This window comes from Solea solea, chromosome 2 (genome assembly GCF_958295425.1).
Source record: "Solea solea chromosome 2, fSolSol10.1, whole genome shotgun sequence".
Taxonomy (NCBI): Eukaryota; Metazoa; Chordata; class Actinopteri; order Pleuronectiformes; family Soleidae; genus Solea; species Solea solea.
The window spans coordinates 11,521,840-11,543,664 of NC_081135.1; the positions used below are offsets into that span (position 1 = coordinate 11,521,840).

General features: G+C 39.0%; 1 protein-coding gene across 1 annotated transcript in view; it reads right to left on the reverse strand.

Annotated features, from left to right (window-relative positions):
• ptgfrnb (prostaglandin F2 receptor inhibitor b) overlaps window positions 1-20,453 on the reverse strand; it is a 58,652-nt gene extending 38,199 nt beyond the window's left edge. Inside the window, exons 1-4 of the mRNA XM_058622424.1 lie at window positions 20,099-20,453; window positions 9,121-9,233; window positions 8,741-8,999; window positions 540-953 (exon numbers count right to left, since the gene is read on the reverse strand). Of these exons, the coding sequence (XP_058478407.1) occupies window positions 540-953; window positions 8,741-8,999; window positions 9,121-9,233; window positions 20,099-20,150 (838 nt within the window). The 5' untranslated portion in view covers window positions 20,151-20,453. The remainder of the gene's footprint in view (window positions 1-539; window positions 954-8,740; window positions 9,000-9,120; window positions 9,234-20,098) is intronic.
• Window positions 20,454-21,825: the final 1,372 nt, after the last annotated feature.

Here is a 21,825-nt window from a genome sequence, read left to right on the forward strand (position 1 = left end):
TTCTAATCATGTAAGAGAGCATCACATAAGTGTAATGAGTCTCATTATGAAGTAGGCCTAGGTAATATATTGATAATGAATAATTGTTTCTAACACACGTAAATATCCTTCATTTAAAATTTAAACAACAAACATCTATTACCACCATGTGGCAGCAGCAGAAAGCATTTAGTTAGCGGACATCATGTATTTTTGCAGAAGTGATGACATTCACGATATTTCTTGAATGCATCTTGAAGAAGCTCCTCCTAGTCAACACACTGTAGATCCCGCAGAAGTGATGGAAATTGCCGGGGTCTTTGAATGCATTTTGTTAGCTGCTCAACGCAGCGTGAACCCTTCCTTAATTTAAAATATTCAAATAATCAAGAAATAAGAAATGTTTTGTTAGAAATGCCCATATCTAATACCAATACTTATTATTGCATTGACTCATAATTATCAATATCTGGCCCCAAACATCCACATTGTTCTAGGTTTATTTTAAATGAAAGCATGAGTAACTAACAGTTCGAGCAGTGCACAACTGTTTTTCTTACCTGTTGGAATGACTTTAACAGTTCCCATCTCCTTTGTACTCTCCACGATCTTTATCCACTTTCCGCCGTCTTCGTTTTCATGCGTCCACTCTGTTCCGTTGCACTCATAAGTCCCATCGTTGGACGTCATCACCCTGGATATCACCAGCTCAAACACTCCATTCTTCCCAGGAACGAGTCGGATGCCTCCATCGGCGTAGCGCCGCGCAAACTTTGCCCCTGTGGTGACACCACCCTGTGGACCAAACGTCAGGATTTCCTCTGATGTTGTGGCGGTCTTCAGCAGCCAGGTGACCGACAGGTAGGTGGGGTGGGTGAGCACCCGGGTGACATTGCAAGAGAGTGTGATGTCACTTCCTTCTGGCACTTCTTGGGGCAGGGTCTGCGGGGAGACGCTGAGGGTGTTGGGAATGACTGGAAAGAGATGGAAATAAAAATTTCAAATAAATAAAAACACTCTTAAAGATGGAAACTGTTTAATACGAACATCAAAGAAACACACTTTGATAAAGTAAATTAAGCTTAGTCTTCCTTTATTACACTTCTGATTTTTTATACCATTAACTCCTATATAGGATATATTTAGCTATATAGGAATTTTATTCCCATAACACCTATTTCATTTTAACTGGTGCAGATGTTTTGTTTACAGTTTCAGTGACAAAAACTAAAGGCATTTTATTACTGAAACAAAATAATAACAAAAAAGAATTCTAAAAAGTAAATGCAATAAAACGAGCAACACACTTTCCCAGAAATTAGCATTTAGCTACATTTCAAAAGTAATCTGTGTCCATATTAATACACCTGCAAACATGTGTCACATGACCATTTGGGTACACCGAGAATGCCCATGCCAGTGTAAACAGTTTTTGCCCGTCACAGCCAGCATTGTTTTCTAACAAAAAAAAAAAAAACATTCTGGGGGCACAAAAACATCGGGGTAGTGTGGACGGTGGGTGAATTCGGAACAGAATTCATGGACCTAAGACAAAGAAACTCAACATATAACATTTTTCCAGTAACCCTGCCAACTGCGGCTTTACATTGTATTTGTGTTTCATGACAAAACAAATGCTTTTATTCAAAAATCCACAAAATTCAAGTCTTGTTGATAAGACACTGGGCTCAGGTCAAGCCAAACACATGCTCTGAGAGTGTCTCTGCTGCTGAAATCGCTGGCTGAAGGACAGCTACATGACAAAATAGCTCCAGACAAAGCTGTAAATCTGTGACTGATTATGTATATAAACAATGACCTTGTCAGGACCAGTGGAAACCGAAACCAGATCCTAATGAGGAAGAACACCATTTCTGAGGAACTGAGTTTATGGCTAATATTGGAATTTTGGTTAGGGTTAGGGTAAGGCATTAACTGTTTAAGGTTAATGTTAGTGATAAGGCTGTGTTTAGACCGTCCAAATGAATGGAAGTCATTGCAGTGTCCTAAGAAGAATAGCTGCACAAACGTGTGTACGTGTGTTGCGCCCATGGGAGTGTTCATAAAAGTTAATGACTTGTCTGCTCACACACAGCACCATAAACTCTTCCCCTCTCACACCGACACATTTACCTGCTTTCTGATAATGAAGAAGTCCCTGCTTTCAAAGCTCTATTTGGCTGCCAAGCATCATGTTTTAAGGATTTGAGCAGGTCATGACGGTGTGGCCTTTACCTCAGCTTTAATATTCTTGTTGTTTTAACACTGTCCTTCTGAGAGGAGGGAGCTAAAAAGAAAAATCACTGCTGGAATTCCTGAGCATAACTTTGCTTTATAGCACAATAGCATTGAAAAGAAGTTTTCCCTCTGTTTTTTTTTTTCACAACAGGGAAATCAAAGTAAAAGACATTAGATACATTGATGAATGGCGCATCTGTGGTGAAGACACAGGGGGTTAATAACGAAACTAAGTGGCAGACTCTGCGTTGTTGGATGGCTGCTGCTGCTGAAAACAAATTACAGTTTTATCATTATCAGACTTTTTTGATCCGTTCAATATGAAAACACTAAATGCCACCAAAAAAGAGCAAATTATGACTCGAGGGAAAATGTACTGCCTTCAGGTTTTAGATTAACCATCCAGGTTTTAGTCCAAAATATATAAATAGTCTGTAATCTTTTTTGGAAGGTAATTCTAGTCGTGTTACAAATGAAGTGGCAGATGGCTGGGGATGAGGAGTCGGAAGCTGTGCATTATGGGAATTACACTGATTATATTACATCAAATGGGACGAAGAAAAATGCTCATCTCAGCTTTAGGAAGTAAATGGATAACTAAGGCAAATTAAAACTAAGCACTATGGAGCAAATGGCTACTGCTTCACATCCTGTATGTCCTTCCACCAGAAATGAATGCCTAAACCAGAAAACCAAAATCCTTGACCAACTAGACCAACTTTCCAGAATTTTCCAGAACAGGTGCAAATTTTCACGATGACCAATCAGCGTTGAGATTCTTCGGATATGTCACGTACCAGACTCCGCTCATTTTTGTGTGTGGACACTCGGAGCTCTACGACGCTATACAGTATGCACTCTATCTGACCGGACACAACTTGGCGAGTTTCACTGTTTACTTTGGGAGCTAAACATTGAAACTTGCCAAGTTGGGTCCGGCTACGCATGGTGTCGTGAAACCACACGAGACAGCAGTTTCTTCTCTGCAGATGTATCCACAACAGAGAGTGCAACAATGCTTTAGTTGATGGTGAAAAGAAATGCCCGTTACTTCTGTTTAAAATATGGCAACGTGCGTCCAGAGATCCAATCGCTCCCATCGCGTCACAAAATGTACCCGCGGCTCGATAGACATGATGTATGCGAAGCGTCACATCAAAAATCGCGTCCGGTGTGAACACAGCATCAGATGTATACAACAGCTGCTACATGTTGCTTCTCTAGTCCGCCTCTATTTTACCAGGTAATTGGTTCCTCTTTTTCTGTGATTCTCTATTTTCTATTCTCCTTTTTTTTGGACCATCCCCAACATCCCCAGAAAGTTTCATTAAAATCTATCCTTTTCTCAGACAGACCAAAAATATTACCTAGCAGCTAAATGGAGGTAATAATAGGATGTTACAGCAGGACTGGAATGTGTGTGACACCTGGTCAGATTTCAGTCCACAACACATAAATTCTCCTTAATAACCTGGTCGACCTCACACTCCACAACCTCTCTGTAAGAATATTTAAGTAACATCAACAACAGAAAGTATTCATAAGAAGTCAAAACTGTGATTAAAATAGAAATGTCAACTTATTGTCAACTTTATTTTTAGCAGAGTATTCCACATTTCACCATAATGCTGCAATGATGAAGCACTGCATGCTTCTTCCAATATTATATTATATTTTTTAGTGCTGTCAGCGTTAACTTTGGCAATTCATTTAAATATTTTAACCCGTTCAAAAAATGAACGCCGTTAACATTGTTTGTTTACTTCCGGTGGCGACATGTGCAGGCAAACCGAGCCATCCTGGTTAAAGGACAGTCTACAGCGCAACGATGGGGATAAGGACGGACTTTTAGGCGGAGAGTTTCATTTTAAAAAGTTACCCGAACGCTTGTTGGACGAAACTCAAGTGCATGTGTGTGTCTGTGTGTGTGTGTGTGTGTTTGCGTGTGCTGTTTTTCTCTCCTTCTTCTGTCTTTCTCTCTTGTGTGTGTTTGTGCACTCTCTTTTAGTGTCCACCAGTGTTTTCTGTGTGTTGTCTTTCTCAAAATGAAAATCTTTGTCTAAATTTTGAATTTTAGACAAATTCCCTGTAAAAAAAAATTCCCTGTATCGATAGTCAACAAAATGGCTAATAATTGGTCAACTCTTAGTTTAATCCACTTTGTAAACACACTTTGTGTCTGCACGTAATTGATGTTTCGCCTCAGATTCATTAACTCTTTCTGTGTTTAACAAGTGTTTGTCTCAATTTCTGTCCATAACGAATTTTAAAACCACAGTTTAAAAACTTAATCACTGGATCAGACAGATAGAAAATGTAAAATCCTATACAATCATATAATCTTATTTATGATTGTACAGGAGTCATGTTGTGGCCTGTTTATTTCTTCTGGGAGTAGAATATTTGTTATGCAGATGGATAAGTCTGTCTATCAATTAGCTTGAGATGGCTAGCACAAATGTGCCTTTAACAGCTTTAAAGTTTAAAAGGTCTAAAATGACCAATTTCTGACTGATATCTGTCGATATTTAAGTTTGTGATCACACACAAAAAGTAGTATTGTGCCATCCCTAATTTGTAGACCTAATATTTAAAGTCTGGCTTTAAATAAGACAGTACTGGACACCATTAAGTCTTGCTGTGGAGGTCAGAGCCTTCAGTGCCACTGCAGTGATGTGAGAGTCTATGGCAGATAACAAAGGCAGGACAAATAATCTGCATTTTGCTCTATCAATTAAAATTTGCCTGGGAGGTGTTTTCAAACGTTCAGTACCCTCGAATTCACTTGTTTCTTACATAACCACGCAGCCTCAGTGAAAACTCACTGTGTGTGTGTGTGTGTGTGTGTGTGTGGTGTGTGCACAAGTCTCAACTGGTACAGACCCTGCAGCACCAATTCTATCTCATCAACTCTGTGAACTCTGACTGTCTTATATACACACACACACACACACACACACACACACACACATAAACACTCAATACAAAATACACTACCCATATACTGTACACACATACAGTGCACACACAACACAATCTCTTTCACACATACAGAGAGCTGCCTGGTTAATTCAGGTCTAAATTTAACAAGGTGTCTGGGGAGCCTTGCTTGGAAGCAGAGAGCAGTCCAGCATGATGGTGCATTATGGAGCTCACTAACCTGCTGCCTGACACTCCATCTTTGTGACATACACTGGATAGGCATTTCAAGCAAAAAAATATATATTCAAATGTTCAGGATAGTTAATATTCAAATATTACCCTTACCTCTCTCAGTGGCAGTTTATCACAAACAAACATTTTTCCAATACCTTTCAACATGGAAACAATCTTTTTCTTCGTCGTCTTGGAAAAGCTTGCCGTAAACATGGCATCGTTTCAGGAAATGTCTTCATCCACATGAAACCCATTACTCTAAAAGCTGATTTACGTATGCCAGGGCTGTGTGTAGCGCTATAACACGGCTACACCAAAAAAAAAAAAGAAATAGATTTAGGGAGACTAATGAAAGAAACCACAAATTATCATAAAGTAAACAGACCAAACCATCTCCAAACACAAGAAGAGGAAGAGGAAAACGATTACGACAGAGGTGGGGCTGTGACATCATCATTTACCAAAGTAGCTTATTGGTTGTCTCAAAATGTGAGGGTATCCCCTGAATATACAAAAGTATAACATGGTACCTGACTGAAGTTTCAAATGAGCTATTCTTCACATTAATTCTTTCAGATCCCACTACACGCTTTCTTCAAACTAACCTCACTGCACTTGTATGAGGGTAGGAAAAACCTGAACTTACACAACATTCATTTGTGTCAGAGGGTGATTTTCCACTACAAGAAAACAAACAACCATAAACTCCAGCACATGTGAGCTACTGAAAGTAATGTTGGCCAGCTCCAAGATGCATTCAAAGACCCTCGTAATTCATATTACTGCTGCAAGGTCCACAGTGTGTTGAGCTTAGGAGCATTCGTGAGACCTTTTAAATGTCATTACTTCTGCAACACACATGCAATCCACAAACTAAATGTGACAACAGGTGCCCCACAAATTAGGTCAGCGGTGAGTTTTAATGACAGTTAGGATAAAGCGGTAGACACAAGGGGGTGCCCCGTAGAGAAAAAGGCAAAAAAACATATCTCAGGCTAAGCCACTGTTAGCAATACCAGCCAATAACAACACTAACGACACATAGGGCAGCTTAAAATGGAAGCAACAAGTGAATCAAGAGACAGCTGCTCTTCAGTGGTCACGATGTTGGACAAAAGCTGCTAGACGTTGCTTCTCTGTCATTATCAGGTTATGCCCACCTGTAGTGCACCAGGGAAAAAAATGGTAGTAGGAAGTGGTTTGCTTCCCGTTTCCACCTGTGACTTTTGTCGTAAGTGTACAATAAACAAGACATTGTCTGGACCTAGATCTTCAGACATTACTTGAGAGTTTATATCTAAAAACTGCTCATGTGTGAATTGATAAAAAAAAGAAGTCTGTGAGTATAAAAGCAAGGTTATACAACATAATATTTCCTTAAAAACATGTGTTTCACCTGCTCTCAAGGGTGGCAGTATTTTTAAAATAATAAGTAAGACAACACTGTAGTATTTAGAGATGTGCCTTGAGATGTGTTGCCTCGAAATAACTGAAGCATGATTCACGGTTTAACTGTTGTGTATACAGCATGTTGTTAAGGGAAGGGAAAGATAATGGTTGTGTTAATTATTAAAGAGGTCAACACCGCCCTGCAGCCCTTTGAATGAACAAAGTGTCAACTGAAAGAAAGAAACAATAAAAAAATCTTCTTAGTTTTCTTTTTGCTCAGGAGATTGATGAACAGTGGTGGAAACTTCTCTCTCAACTTGTCTGGACAGTTACATTCTAGTAAAACAGGTTGTGCTTTAATTCAACCATGTTTTATGTGCAAATAATTTAGTTAAAACTCCCTCCGTGCTGCTCCCTTTATAATGCTGAATAGATGACAGCAGAAAACGGTAGTGGGAAAATAATGAAATTTCTTGTATGGAATGAGATGCTTGACTTAAACAACATACATTTGTTGGTTGATTATCAAGTATGTTCAGGGGAACACTTTGGTCACATACTGTCATTTATTTAATAAACCAACATTGAAGATGAAAAGGTTTTCTGGTGGATCTGAATCCAAAGGTAAAGTATATACCATTGTAGTTGGTTTAGTGGCATTTATTACCCAGAACTAAGTCCATAATCACTTTAAAATAAAATTTGTATGAGTTTTGATGTGGATATTAGACAAGGGCCTTGCTTGACGGAAGCCGCAATGTTTGCTTAGCCATGTTTACTCAGCAACCTGCATTCTGAAGTTAGGGTTATTAAAGAAAGATTTGTCACTAGTAGCTAAAACAAAGTCACCAAATTGTCAACACTGTTGTTTGGTCTGTTTGCTTCATCATAACTTTTATTATCTGTCTTTATTTCTCTTTATTTCCCCTGGCTTGGTTCATTCTCCCTCAGTTTCTTTTATTACATCTAAAATGTGTATAGCGTCTGCGTTTTTGGTGTCGTGTTACAACGTCACTTACACGCCTGGCACATGTACTACAGCATTTTGAGTAGTTTTGTGTAGAAGGAGATATTTCCTGAAACAATGCCCTGTTCACTGGAAACTTTAAACGAAAAAGACTGTTTACGTGTGGCTGTGGATTAAGAAACAGATGTAATTAATACAGTTCTCCGCAAAGTTTGGTTTTTCCAACATAAATCAACTGTGTTTACGATGCTGATACACACAGCTCTCGACACAGAAACATTTAACTCAACATTTCACTGCTTTCGTTATCTGCCATATGATGCTATTTTTATCCTCAATTCTAGCCTTCACATTTGACGTTCACATTTTCACATTTGACACAAGCCAAGTTCTCCCACCTGACATCTGCTCCCCACCATGAGTGTGTGTGTGTGTGTGTGTGTGTGTGTATAGGACACATACAAGCTCTGTAGAGTATTGGTTCATTTAACAGCTATTATGATTTACTAACATAGCCAGCTGGCTTCATATACACAAACTCATACTCTTAAACCACATTAAAGACCAAAAAGCCCATAAATTTCATTCCAAACAATGGTAAATAGTCTGTATTTATATAGCGCTTCTCTAGTCTTGATGACCACTTTAAAACTGCTTTACACTGCCATTCACTCACACATTTATACAGCACATCTATGTGCATCGCATTTTCTATCACACATCTTTCATATCCATTCACACGCAGCCGGCACAGCCGTCAGGAGCAACGTGGGGTTAAGTGTCTTGCCCAAGGACACATCGGCATGTTGTAGACTAGCAGAGCTGGGAATACAATCGAACCCACAACCTTCTAGTTGAAAAACAACTCGCTCTACCACTGCGCTACAGTTGCTCCGGCTGAATGACAATGTGTTAATCAAGTTGTAAATTATGTTTTTGAGTGTAAAATTGTTCTAAAAAAACATTGAAAGATATTTGCACACAGAAACACACACACACACACTCTCTTACCAATGAGCTGGACCTGAGCCTCATAGTTTCCACTGATGACAGAGTCGGTACTTGGCGTTTGACACCAGTACAGCCCTGCGTCCAGCGACTTCACCTCTGCGATCTTCAGCTCCACCTTGTTGTCCTCAAGCCTCGCCACCGAGATGTCGCCCGATGCAACGCGCTTGCTGAGCGATGGGTGGGAGTAGCTGTTGTCAAAGGTGGAGATTATCTTCAGCCGCGCCGCACTTGTATCCCTGGACGTCATCCACTCAAAATCCTGCAGGTCAAACAGATATTTTTGCTATTAACCTAGATGTGTTTTGCATGTGTGCATCCACAGATGCAACAGAGAGTCGTTTCCTTCAAAGCTGTGGATATGTATGAGTAGATAGAGCTACCTGCTCACGAGGTCCCGAATACTCATAGACATCACATCGGATGGAGACTGGCTGACCCTCCACCCGGATTAATGGACCAGGAGACACTTTCACCACTCGGGCCGAGCAGCAACCTTGACAAACAGAAAGAATATGAATATGAGCGCTAAATAAATTATTATTGAAGACTGATGAATCTGATGACTTAATACCTCTTTCTTTGTGGCCAATACTGATATATGTATATATATATATACATATATACAGTATATATATATATATATATATATATATATATATATATATATATATATATATATATATATATATATATATATATATATATAGATGTTGTATACTAATATTACAACATCAGTCCAATACAGAAACTTTTTATTTGGTGAACCCAGACGGCACTCTATCGTGAGCCAAATCACAATATAAATCTCGACTAATTTACTAACTTACAGCCATATACGAAACCCCCCCTAATATCCTTTTAAATCAGTAAACAACCGGTAAATGATTCACAACTTAATTTTACTTCAAGTTATTTATAACATGTACTTATAAATCTTGAACTGTATGGAAGAATTTGGCAAATTTACTTGGGAAAATAAAAAAATATTCACAATCCCAATTTTTCAATGCTACATTACAATATAAGTGACTTTTTAATATAATTTATCGATTCCATGCCATTTTAATAAATATATATTATTTAATTTATAATATTTAGTGTATTACACAAATTTATTCCGCATAATAAATACAATTATTATTCATTCAACAGCCTTCAAACCAGGAAAATCATTACCGATACCTTATCACAATATGACAATATTGTTTTTTACATTTTGGCCTTAGTAAAGTAGTTTCTGCGATATGTATGTGTCTTGGAGCATGTCAAATTTCAAGATTTCCTTTGCCCCCCGACATCCAATCCAGTGATAGTATCTGACTGCAAATGATATTGAGAATTGTATCAGTTAACTCCTAATTCCCGCCTCCCTGAAGTTTAGTCTGGAGTCAAATCATATCTCTATGCCGAACAGTGTCTACAAGCTGAATGTACTGAATGAATAGGGCTTTCTGAGTCATATCAAATGATAGCTGACGCATTCGTTCTATTAAGAGAAGTCCTGATGACTAACTAATGGCCTTGATGCTACATTCTCCTCAGACACAAACTGGAGGTTAAAGGATGACAAATCTGACACGCATGGATCAACCATGTTGCAACATGCAAAACAACACGTACACACAGGGCTTGTCGTAACTTGAGTGAGTATCGATAATTGTGACGATTGTGCTGAAAAACCTGATTCTCTTAGCAAGGGAGCATATTCTTATGGTGAGATTCTTGACTCTGGCCCTTCCAAAAAGGCTGAAATTCACAGCGGCGAGTGTGCAAACACTAAGTAAGCGTGTTAGAACTCTCACTGACATTCCAGCTGAGTGAAGCGTGTCACAACAAAACACAGTCCGACTGAGCTGGTTGGCTCACTGACACCAACACTGTGCTTCCTGGTTCTGCAGGCCATCATCATCTCACATACACATCTCAGCTAAAGTTAAAGTGGGAGATGCTACATTAGTACATATCATTATCAGTATTGGCAAGTTATCCTCTGTATTGTTCAGTGAAGAGGAAAGTAAGGCTTATGGAGTGCAAGATGGGAGAAGTACAGGACTGCAGGACACTCCCACACATGTCGAGGCGTGGAGCAACCGCAATGCGTGGCACTTGAGAGAGGCCACCAATAAATTTGTTGTGATAGACTATAGCAAATGTAGACCACTATCTGAAAGCCTTCACTATCTGAAAAATAAAGCCATGTTTTTCAGTGAAGGCCTACTTCATGTTGCCAGTAGATGGCATCACGTGTTGTCATGTGGCTGTTAATATTTCAAAATTCCAGCCATGCATATTAAATGCTGGACATACAGTATTCTTAAATAGACACATGACAAGAAACACGCACACACATACAGAGAAAAAAACAGACAAAATCTAAGATTTAACAAGTTTTCAATGAATTCCACAAACTATAATCTAAGCAGGCAAAAATCTAATTATTGTAAACTAAATGAGAAATAAACAATGAACGCCCTGCTGAATTAACCAGAAATACAAAACCAGATTCATAGACGAGCTGTGGATGTTCAGTGCAGCGGTCTGTGTGTGGAACAATCACTGATCTGTTTTGTTTATTCAAGTAAAAATAGGTTGTTTTCTCCACTCTTTATTTTACGAGTCAATGTTTTTTCAGCCCTGTGTGAAATCTTACAGACAGGACGTGTTCTAGTGATATCTAGTGTATTTTCAGACTGACTTTAGTTACTTTTTATTGACAGTAGTTGGTAAAACTGTCAAACAATCTCCAAACACAAGAAAATGAATGACAGCGCAAGAGAGGGCTAGGAATATGACCGTTTTCCTAAAGTATCGTATTCTCTGTCTCCATGGAAACTCGAGGTCAGCATTTTGAGATTTCCCCACTCTGGGAAGTGCTTTTGACATACAGTTTCAGGTCCTAAAGAGTATTATCCTAAACCATTTCCATGTGGACGGCCCCTTAATCATTGATTTAATTATTTGGCATTTTTTCCAGTGAGAGTGAGTGGCCCTCATTTATCAAACGTGTGTACACCAAAAAGTTGGTGCACGCAATGATCCACATTTATCAATACAGATGTTGGTTTAGCGTACGATTAGATCTCACACCAGCTCAGGTGTACGCCAGTTTGAAACCACAGTGGACAATTATTAATTATTATTATATATACAGATCATACTAATACAATGTACACTCACACAGTGATGCCTAGACTTACAGTTAAATGATATACAACACGGAAATATGTTGAATTTTGTTATTGTTAAAAAGAATAATAATAAACAGCCATATATTCAGCACGTCCAAATATGTATCTTAAGGTGAAGGAGTCTTTTTCGTCGACAGACTACAGATGACATAAACTGTTTACTTTAATTCAGTACGCAATTACGCCTGTGGGTGACAGTGGAGCTGGTGAAGGGCAGAGGGCTGTGTCTGTGAGCAGGGAGGAGAATTCTAGAGCTGCAACTAACGATTCTATTCATAATCGATTTTCTCGATTAATCGTTTGGTCCATAAAATATCATAAAACCTTAAAAAATGTTGATCGGTGTTTGTCAAACCCGGAAATGAGGATATCAATGAAATTTATATATGAAATTATACTAAGAGGTAAATCAGTTTGGTTTTCTGTTTCGTCTGACTGTCACACAACTTCTCTACATCTTGGCACAATCCACCCCTCCCCTTCTCCTGTGCAGTGAACGACAACATGCAGAGCGGCTCAGACGGAGGTCAAACTTTCTTCTGATAAAGAAGAAAAAATAATGGCTCCGTTATTTGGAGATGGTTTGGATTCAAACTTGCAGATGAGCAGCAGAAGAATGTTTTCTGTAGAGTGCCAAAAACACGTTCCAACTAAAGGTTCAAGCTCGTCTAATCTCTGTCACCATCTAAAGCAGTGTAACTGTTGTAGATGGTGACAGAGATTAGACGAGCTCGAACTTGTGACTCATAAAGTGCAGTAGGAAGAGTGTGTGAAACTGCGTCCTGCAAACAAGACACACACCTCACACTAAGAGGAACAACTCAAAATAAGCAGGGTGACACCTGTCACCCTGACGCCATGTAGACGGAATGGGAAGTAAAAAATTAAATGAATTATCAAGACATAAAAGCAATCATCCTAGACAAGACTAAAAATGGAAGATCCATCTGCACTAAATGAGAAAAAAAAGATTGATCAAAAATCTAAATCAAGGATTTGGAGAATGATGACACCCCTACCAATATGTATGTATGATTTATGTGTGTACATATATATATATACATATATATACACACGTACATATATGTACACACATAAATCTTAACTGTACAAATTCTGTTTATTTGTTCAGGGACCCAAGAAAAAACTCCCTCGACCCATCTGTGGGTCCCAACCCAGTGATTGGGAAACACTGATCTACTACTCGACCAATGGTGACTCAAGTATAATGTGAAAAATATTTTTTCATCCAATTTAAATAGCAATTCTGTCTTTTAACACAGGATTTAACTTTGTTTCCAACATATATTTCCTCCTCAGGCCTCAAGGCAGAAAGCTGGAGTGGCTCCAGCTGTGGATAAAGTACTTCATAAATAAGGCCTGTGATTGTACGGTCTAGCGATACTCGAGCAAGTCCATCAATACTTGAGTTTTTGGCAGTTGGCCTGGTGCAATGTGGGAAAGCCTGCTGCTGACAGTGTGCTTTTTTTCCTGCTTTAGTAAGTCACTGTGAAAGGAACGCCACATAAAACCTGCTCTATGTTTCGGTGTCTATGTTTACCATCTCTGTCAGGACCTGTCGATGGTTTAATACATCTCCGACGTCACATCACATGAGCCATAAAGACGCTCTGCTGCTGCTGCTGCTGGTGACGGACTGCTGCTCTCGCTCTTAGAGCCTGACACATACTGTATAATGTGTAACACTCCCGAGCTGTTACACCAAAGGACTCAAGCTGATATTACAAAGTCCATCATTTGATTCAACTGCAACACTTTATAATAAGGGTACATTAATTAACAGTTAGTAAATGCTATAATAAGAATTACTAACTGTTAAATAATGTTAAACTAAACATGTAATAACTTCATTAAGGTTAATTAAGGTATTAATTCATATATTATTCAAAGATTTATAATACTACTAGTCAATTCAGTTAACACAGTGATAACTGGAAGTACTGAATAAGCACTACTTACTTACTTAACTATAATTAAGCATTTATTAACCATTGTTAACCGTTATCAATGCTGCTTGTTGTGACCCTTAAATATACTAAACATGTGTGGAACAAGTTTCCCACTTTACAAGAAGGGTCACAAGGAATATTAATAAAGGGGAACTACAAAATTTTGCATCAACATTTTGATCGTGCCTGGTTCTTGGTGCCAAAGTGGGAAATATGTTTAATTTAGTTAGACGGATATTGTGATGTATCGCTATATGAATAAATGTATTATGACATAATCGATGTATTGTTATATCATTGGCATTGTGGACCGTGCGTATTGTAAGTACCCCGTGATTCTCACCCTAAGGGATGTACAGGGCTCCAGACTGAGACCAAAATTTAAAAATTTAAACACGTCAGCGATGTTGTTAGCCCTGCGTCCTGCATCTCTGACACAAATAATTCAGAAAGGACGCATTTACCTGTGCTGCCCCATTGGAATAGAGCCTACACAGACCTGCCGATCTATCCCATTTTGCGTAGCAGATACGCATTTTGACATTAAACTACACTACTACGATGTGTCACTTCAAACTACGTGAAAAGGGAACAGCGGCTTTCAGTTCATCACACTTATTCTACACTCTCATTCATTTAAGAAATCATATTTATGAGTGGTATGTTTTACATTTTACAATAAATGTCACTAGGCGTATTGATAAAGGTAAAGTGTGCTTCGGTAATACTTAATTGAAGTAATGATTATTTAGTGCCACTTAAGGGAAACTTATATCCAAGTTTACACACACAGAAACCAGAGAAACTAAAGAAAATCACTTAAACTTTTCAACAGTTATTCCTGACAATAATAGTAGCTTGAAATATGATGTAATAACTTCATTAACCTGAATGTCATTAATAAACAATTAGTTAAAACATTACTTAACTGTTTATAAATGTTTATAACAGTATTAGGTAATAATAATTAGTGGGACTGCTGCAATCCCACTATGTTATTGTAAAGCCTTACCTATTCAACTCAAAAACATCCAACATGAAGAGTCTGAGGCTCTCAGATACAAGTGGGTGCAAGTTTCTTCAGTCCTATATTCAAAATTCAAAGTTAATTGGTATTAAGTAGATTATCCAACCTCAGCTAAGAAGAACTATTCTTTTTTTTCCGTCCTATCACAAATTGACTGTAACATACCAGTACAGTAAACCTGCAGTGTATATGTGTCAGCTAAAGAGTGATGGGGCCATTTGTCACTGCATATGAGAGAGTTGCTTGGCCAGCGGCTGAGGTATATGATGTCTTTAAAACTCAATTTACAGAGACAAATACTCCACAGCCAATACAGCCTTAGAGACACAGAGAGGGAGAGAGAGGGAGGGACTGTGATCACCAGACATTCTACATCCAAGATCCTTTACTGTATTTGTTGTTGTCATTGTTAGGGATGCAACAATATTCGGTATTTTACCAAACTGTTCGATACACCCTGTTCAGTTCAATACACAATGGCAAACAACGGTATTTCGGTACATTTCGGCCCATCACAAAACTTTGTACAGCCGCGCATGCTGTGTGACCACCTTCAGAGCCAATACGAAACGTCGCTGCCTGAATAGGGACGGGAATTGATAAGAATTTAATGATTCCGATTCCATTATCTATATTGCTTATCGAACCGATTCCAGCGCTTAGAGAAGTAATCCAGACTACGCTGGATACAGAGAGCCCCGCTAGGAGACGGAGAAGAAAAAAAGGCTTGTCTGGCTACACCAGATGAGCAGCATGCATCCTCGTTATATGTCCATGCATCCTCGTTATATGCATCCTCGCTACGATATGTTCGATGAGATCCTCCTAAATATTTTCAAAGTTTCTTGAGCATGAATATTAATCCATACAATTTCAATTCCTTGACTTTAGTGATCTAAGTACACATAGGCCCAGCCATAACAACAAAAGATGGAAAAAAAACAATGGTACAGTGTGTTTCCTGATTTTCAGTTTCAGTTTTTTCTTTCAGTGAATCCAAAAGTTTCACCCATTCACACCCCTTCACTCCACTGGCGGTTGATGGTCTTTGAACCAGGGGAAGCTTATTTCAGGCCCAGTTATTTATACATAAATTCTTCCACAAATTCTGCAAATGAACAACTAGAACAAGGAAATGCAATAATTGTGTAAAACTGAAATGCTAGTGTAATAGTGGTTTTATTTACAGTGTATATGTACAAATGAGTATGGGCAATATTGCCGAGCAAATAACACGCAACAACCGGATATTTGTCTACAAACTTCCCTCACAAAATCCACACAGGCAGAAAAGGATTTGCTGTGTATGTTTCTGCAACACTGTCAATCAAAAACTGGTTCCTTTCAGACAGTTCCTCCAATCATCATGCTCCATTGACTCAGAGAGAAGCTGAGCTTCCATGGAAGTGACATTTTTGCAACATTAGTCCAATCACTGTCAAGCATCCATAGAGAACAGATGAAGCTGAGCTTCAAGTGGTTTTAATACAGCAGTTGCTACAGGAATACGAAATTACGTAAAACAATCCACCATCTGCGATAAATAGCTGACAAACTAGACAAACTAGTGACAGGTTCCAAAATGTTGCACGTTTAGTATTAAAATGTAAATACAACACAGTACATTTGACGACATTTAAGAGGAAGCTGAGCTTCCCTTCCCCGTCTTAGAGCAATTGCCACTGCTTCACTCGCACATTCATACATTACGGAACGCAGTTTAGCCCAAAATAGCGGCCTCCGTAAAGCAAGAAACTTGCCTAAAGTTCATATGAAAGGCTTATTCTAAGGATATGAAAACCTAACTATTTTTAATTTAAAGCAATTAAACACTTGTACAAATATACTTATGGATTGCATGTTCAACTCCTGCCAGCAACACATTTCAATTTCACACACTTGAACTTTAAGAGGGCTAACATAGGGTTTATTTTCAGTCCTATAACTAAGAAATCTGACACATGTAGAGAGGTCATGTCTATGAACAGTAAGTAAGTATAAAATATAAAGTAAAGTAAGTACTATAAAGTAAATTATTATTTATGAAGATGTTGGACTGTGGTTGAAATGAAATAAATAAAGGTGAAATAAATAATCCCAAATAAAAAAAAAAACATGTTAATTTATAGTAAAGGTGCTTTTATATTCTTACCATCTGCTCTAATGTTCAAACTGATCAGGTTAGTGTTGGGTGTTGGATGACACGGAATATGAAAGCCAAGGTCAATGTATTATTAGTTCTCAATCTAAAAAACAGACGTGTACTGGCTTAATCATCTTTTAATTTATTGATATGGATTTAAAACTGAACTACCTGTTGGTATGTTCAGAGTAAATGGTCTTTTTATTTTAGTTTTCAGCTTTTCTTTGAATTAATGTAGAAACATTTGAAACTTTGTTTAGGTTTTCACAAGCAAAGGGTGTACATCAATGAGTGGGATTGAATTACTGTTAAAACACACCTTGACCTGCAGTATAGAGCTCCAAATGTCATGTAACTAAGTGTCGCAGCGCCATCATGGCAATCAAGGATGCTGCAAAAGTGAATGGGCCCGGAGCTGGATTTAACCCGTCAGAGTTCACTGCACACTTAAAATCGACAGAGTTGACCGACAGACCAAACATATATATCTGATCCTTATAATGCCCATGGTGCTTTTTTACTAGATTGTAAACAGAGAGAGAGGACATAAATTCAGTCCTGCACTATCTTTATATCTTCAACTTCTGGATTAACCTCCCTTCACCTTACTCACTTAGTCACTGAAAGTTTATTAGAACTGGAAGGTAAACAAATGGACACAATCTGGCTTTGTGAGTTTACCAGCTAAAGATAGTGCTGTTGTCACTGGAAGTGTCCCATTAGTATAGTGTTAGCATTAGCAACAGATAGAGTAATGTAAAAAAAAATTACTTTGCAGACGATCTCTAAATCTAAAATCTCTTTCTCTCTTAAATCTAAGAGTTACTCAGAACTAAAACATTAACACAGCAATTATTGACATTACACTGCTCGTTGCTAATGCTTATATTATGCTTACATGACACTTATCCTTCCAGTGACAACAACACTATCTTTAGCCATTTAAAAACATTTCTGTGAGCACGTTTCATAGTAGATCTGTGGGTATCTGGTAAAATGCTCTCCTGTTAGCCTGTCTCTGACTGTTTTGGCAGAACATGTATCCACCATCTTCACTTTTATGATTAAAGAACCGGCAAAGAGATATATTGCCTTATTTATGTTATGTCTAGTAGTATATACAGTGGAACAGTTCAGTTCAGCTTGGTACGGTACATATGGTACAGTTTGTCAAAATAATCAGCCACAACCATTCCATTGGTGGAGCTAGCTGGTTGGGTGACAGAAAAAAAACACTCCTTTGTGATTGGTGTAAATATCCTATGGAAGTCGAGGAGAATGCCCACAGTCTATTCTCAAAGCAACAAGACATCAATGTTGAGACAAACTGCCACAAACCGAGCAGGGAAAAAAATAAGAGCTACTGGATGTCCTCCCTTGTTGTGTCGTATTTTATGTCATCATCTGTTGTTGCTGCACTGGTGCAACACCACATTAAGCAGCCATTGGGCACAGCCCACACCCCGCTTAGAGGGTTTACCATTCCAAACCGTGCCGCACTGTACTAAACCGAACAGTACGATGATGATAGAAACACAGCATTTGTTGTATGAGGTAAGCTACTGGAGCTCCATATTAGATAAATGTGGAGAATATGATCTATAACAACCTGCCCTGATCAATTTGGACAGAACTTGAGGTACAGTATATTATAAAAATACCAAACCAGCTGTCATGGTATGAAACTCACAGTGCGGGTTGATAGAGGAAGTGAGAGTCTGGTGGTTTCACCTAATTAAACAACGAGTCTTGGTATGTGTCTGACAAGTGGAGTCCATGTTGACGAGGCAATTTGTACTGGGGCACTTTTGCTTCTACAGTGCCAGAACATACAACACCACAGGGGAGCTGGCGACATTTGATCATCTTACACTGCACTAATTTAAGCCTCTCTCTGTCTCTCACCCGGAAAAGAGAGAACCACTGATATGCTTCCAAACATAAGGCAACTTCAGCACTGGTAAACCATGTTTTACCTTGTTTGTCTCTGAAGTAGAATGCCATGTCTAATCACTGACTGAGCACTCGACCTTTAGTTCCATCAGTCTGCTATGACTATGGTATGGATACAATGCATATCATGACCATAATCATGATGGCCTGCCCGGGGTGGCTTTTTATGTGCCCCAGTCAAAACAGGTCACCTTATGATGGTTGACTGAATTTAAAAGAAGGCAGATGGTAGGCAACATAACAAACTCACTTTCTCTCTCTCACACACACACAGGCTGACCTCCATTCACTTGCACAGCCGTAATATAGCACTATCCCTAACCTTAACCATGACCAGTGCCTAATCCTAACCTTAACCTAACCACTAAATTTAACCAGTTCTTCAGAAATTAGGTTATGCCTCATTTGGACCCGATTTTCATCTACAGTACTACTAGGGCTGACAAGGTCAGTGTTTATGGCAGAAAAGGTCCTAAAGAGAAAACAAATACAATAACACACACACACTATAAAGTCTTCATTGTGAACTTATCTTGTACCGGTGCTTTAATTGCAGTTAATGAGACAAATAGCATACATGTCATCTATATGCAGCCAGTCGTGTATAAACATTGGCGGTTAATTTAAATGGAAAATAGGTTCGGCTCACTCCACAGGGGAGACTCCAGTGACGAACCCCTTCTAGATACATGGCACTTATATAGCCTTATCACACGACGTGATATTTTCACTTAAAATACACGTCTTTCTGTGGTTGCACTGGTGAACTACGTCCATGAAAATGCCCAAAGGAATATAGCAGAGCGAACCACGAGATAAAGTTTAAAATGAATTGGAATGAAATGCTGCTTCTTGGGTTTCATGTAAGCCGATCTGGCTAATGGATGTTAAGTGTGTAGACCGCCCTTTAACCGAGCTTCTACGACGACTGTGTGTCCGCCAATAAGCAAATGAGGGCTAAATTGACAAATTCCTTAACAGGGTTTGGTTTGTAGTTCTGCTGAGTGGTATACGGCGTCACGTACCGGAGTTCATTAGCGTTCAACAAGCACAACAAGCAAAAAAAACCTCTCTTACCCCACATTAAAATCCCAAAGACGACTGTGAGGTGAAAGTTATCCATTTTCATCCTTCTCTTCTTTGACACGTATCCTTTTCCCCTTAATTTCACCCCCTTGTTCCCTTTGTCCTACGTGCGGGGTGAAACCAGTCCTCTCTCGCCGCTGTCGGGCAGACCAATAAAACTCTAAGATGTGTGCACACAGCTCGAAGAGCACGCCACCGCACAGCACCGCAAAGCACCGCACACCGGGCGGAGCCGCACAACAAATCCGACACACGCCGGGGCGCTTAATCCAATCCGAAATCCCAAGGGGAAGCGTTTACATGGTCCACACGCTGGACAGGTTTAATATGTGTATGTCAGTGACAGAGAGAGAGAGAGAGGGAGAGAGAGAGAGAGAGAGAGGGAGGGAGGGAGGGAGAGAGAGAGAGAGAGGCTAGCCGGAAGTTAGGTGTCGGTCTTGTCCCAGGTGGAGAGCGAGAGAGAGAGAGAGAGAGAGAGAGAGAGAGAGAGAGATCAAATCTGCCTGTCCTATTAGGTATAATTTACTTCGTTTACATGAACACAAATAATCTGATTACTGAGTTTATTTAATCTGATTATTATGTTATGTACGCTCCAAAAATTGCAAATTTCCCCACTGCGGGACAAATAAAGGATTATCTTATCATATCGTATCTTATCTAAAAGGACAGACTTGGATTTGATTTGATTTGATTTTTTTCTATATAGTTATAGCCCAAGGAATAAATACATTGATTTTGATTGTGATCGTTTTTACAGGTATTGATTTATTATTAACATTCTTTTTTTCTTTTAAATTTGTGAGATTGTATTGACATCCCAGGAGTGCACAGATATTTCAGGGGCCCAAGTGAACAAAAAGAACACCCCTTTAAAAAAAAAGATCACTCTACAGCCTCTGATGTCAGCACCGACCGAGGCCTACAGTGAGACTAACTGTAAAACAATGTCGACACAAGTGTGGTGACTGGTTTACGGCAAACACCAGCACGAGGGAGGGGGCAGGCGAGGGGACGGTCGTATTGCTGGTGCGATCTCACATAAAAAGCAAGTCAAGTGTAACATTCAGACATTTTTAAAGCAACAACACCATGCAATGGAAAGACACATTTATATGTTCATTTTGACATTTTTGGTATAAAAATTGTTCAGTCCACATGAGGAGTATGAAACTATATTTCAGTTCTGATCAGGTTTTTTTTTTGTTGCTGTTGTTTTTTAATTTTGCCTGCAGTCTGGCCTTTTAACACAGTTTGACACATTCCTGTTGTCAGCTACTGTCTCAGACAACATGCTGTGTATTTACACAGCCTGACTGGGCAGGTCAAAGTTCACCGCTCAGTTAGGGTCTGCATGCAGGAAGAGAAGAGCAGGAGGAGGTCGAGAGGAGGCAAGAAGTTTGGGTTTGTTAGCTAGGGGGTCAAGGGTCAAACCATGGGTCATTTGCTACAATGTGTATGCAGTATATAAACTAACACACACTATAACAGTCAACAGTGGTCATCAGAGTTACAGTATACATTTGACTCTGGTACAATCGCCAGTCAATAACATTGCTGTACATGATATCTTTCGCACACAAACAGCACAAGGTGATTCTGGTCACAATAACAATGGCTCTGCTCAGTTCAAGTAGTAAGAAACTGATGAGATCACTTTTTATTCCCATGCTTTTACGACTGTGACCTTTCAAAATTTCAAAACGGGCCATTATCTG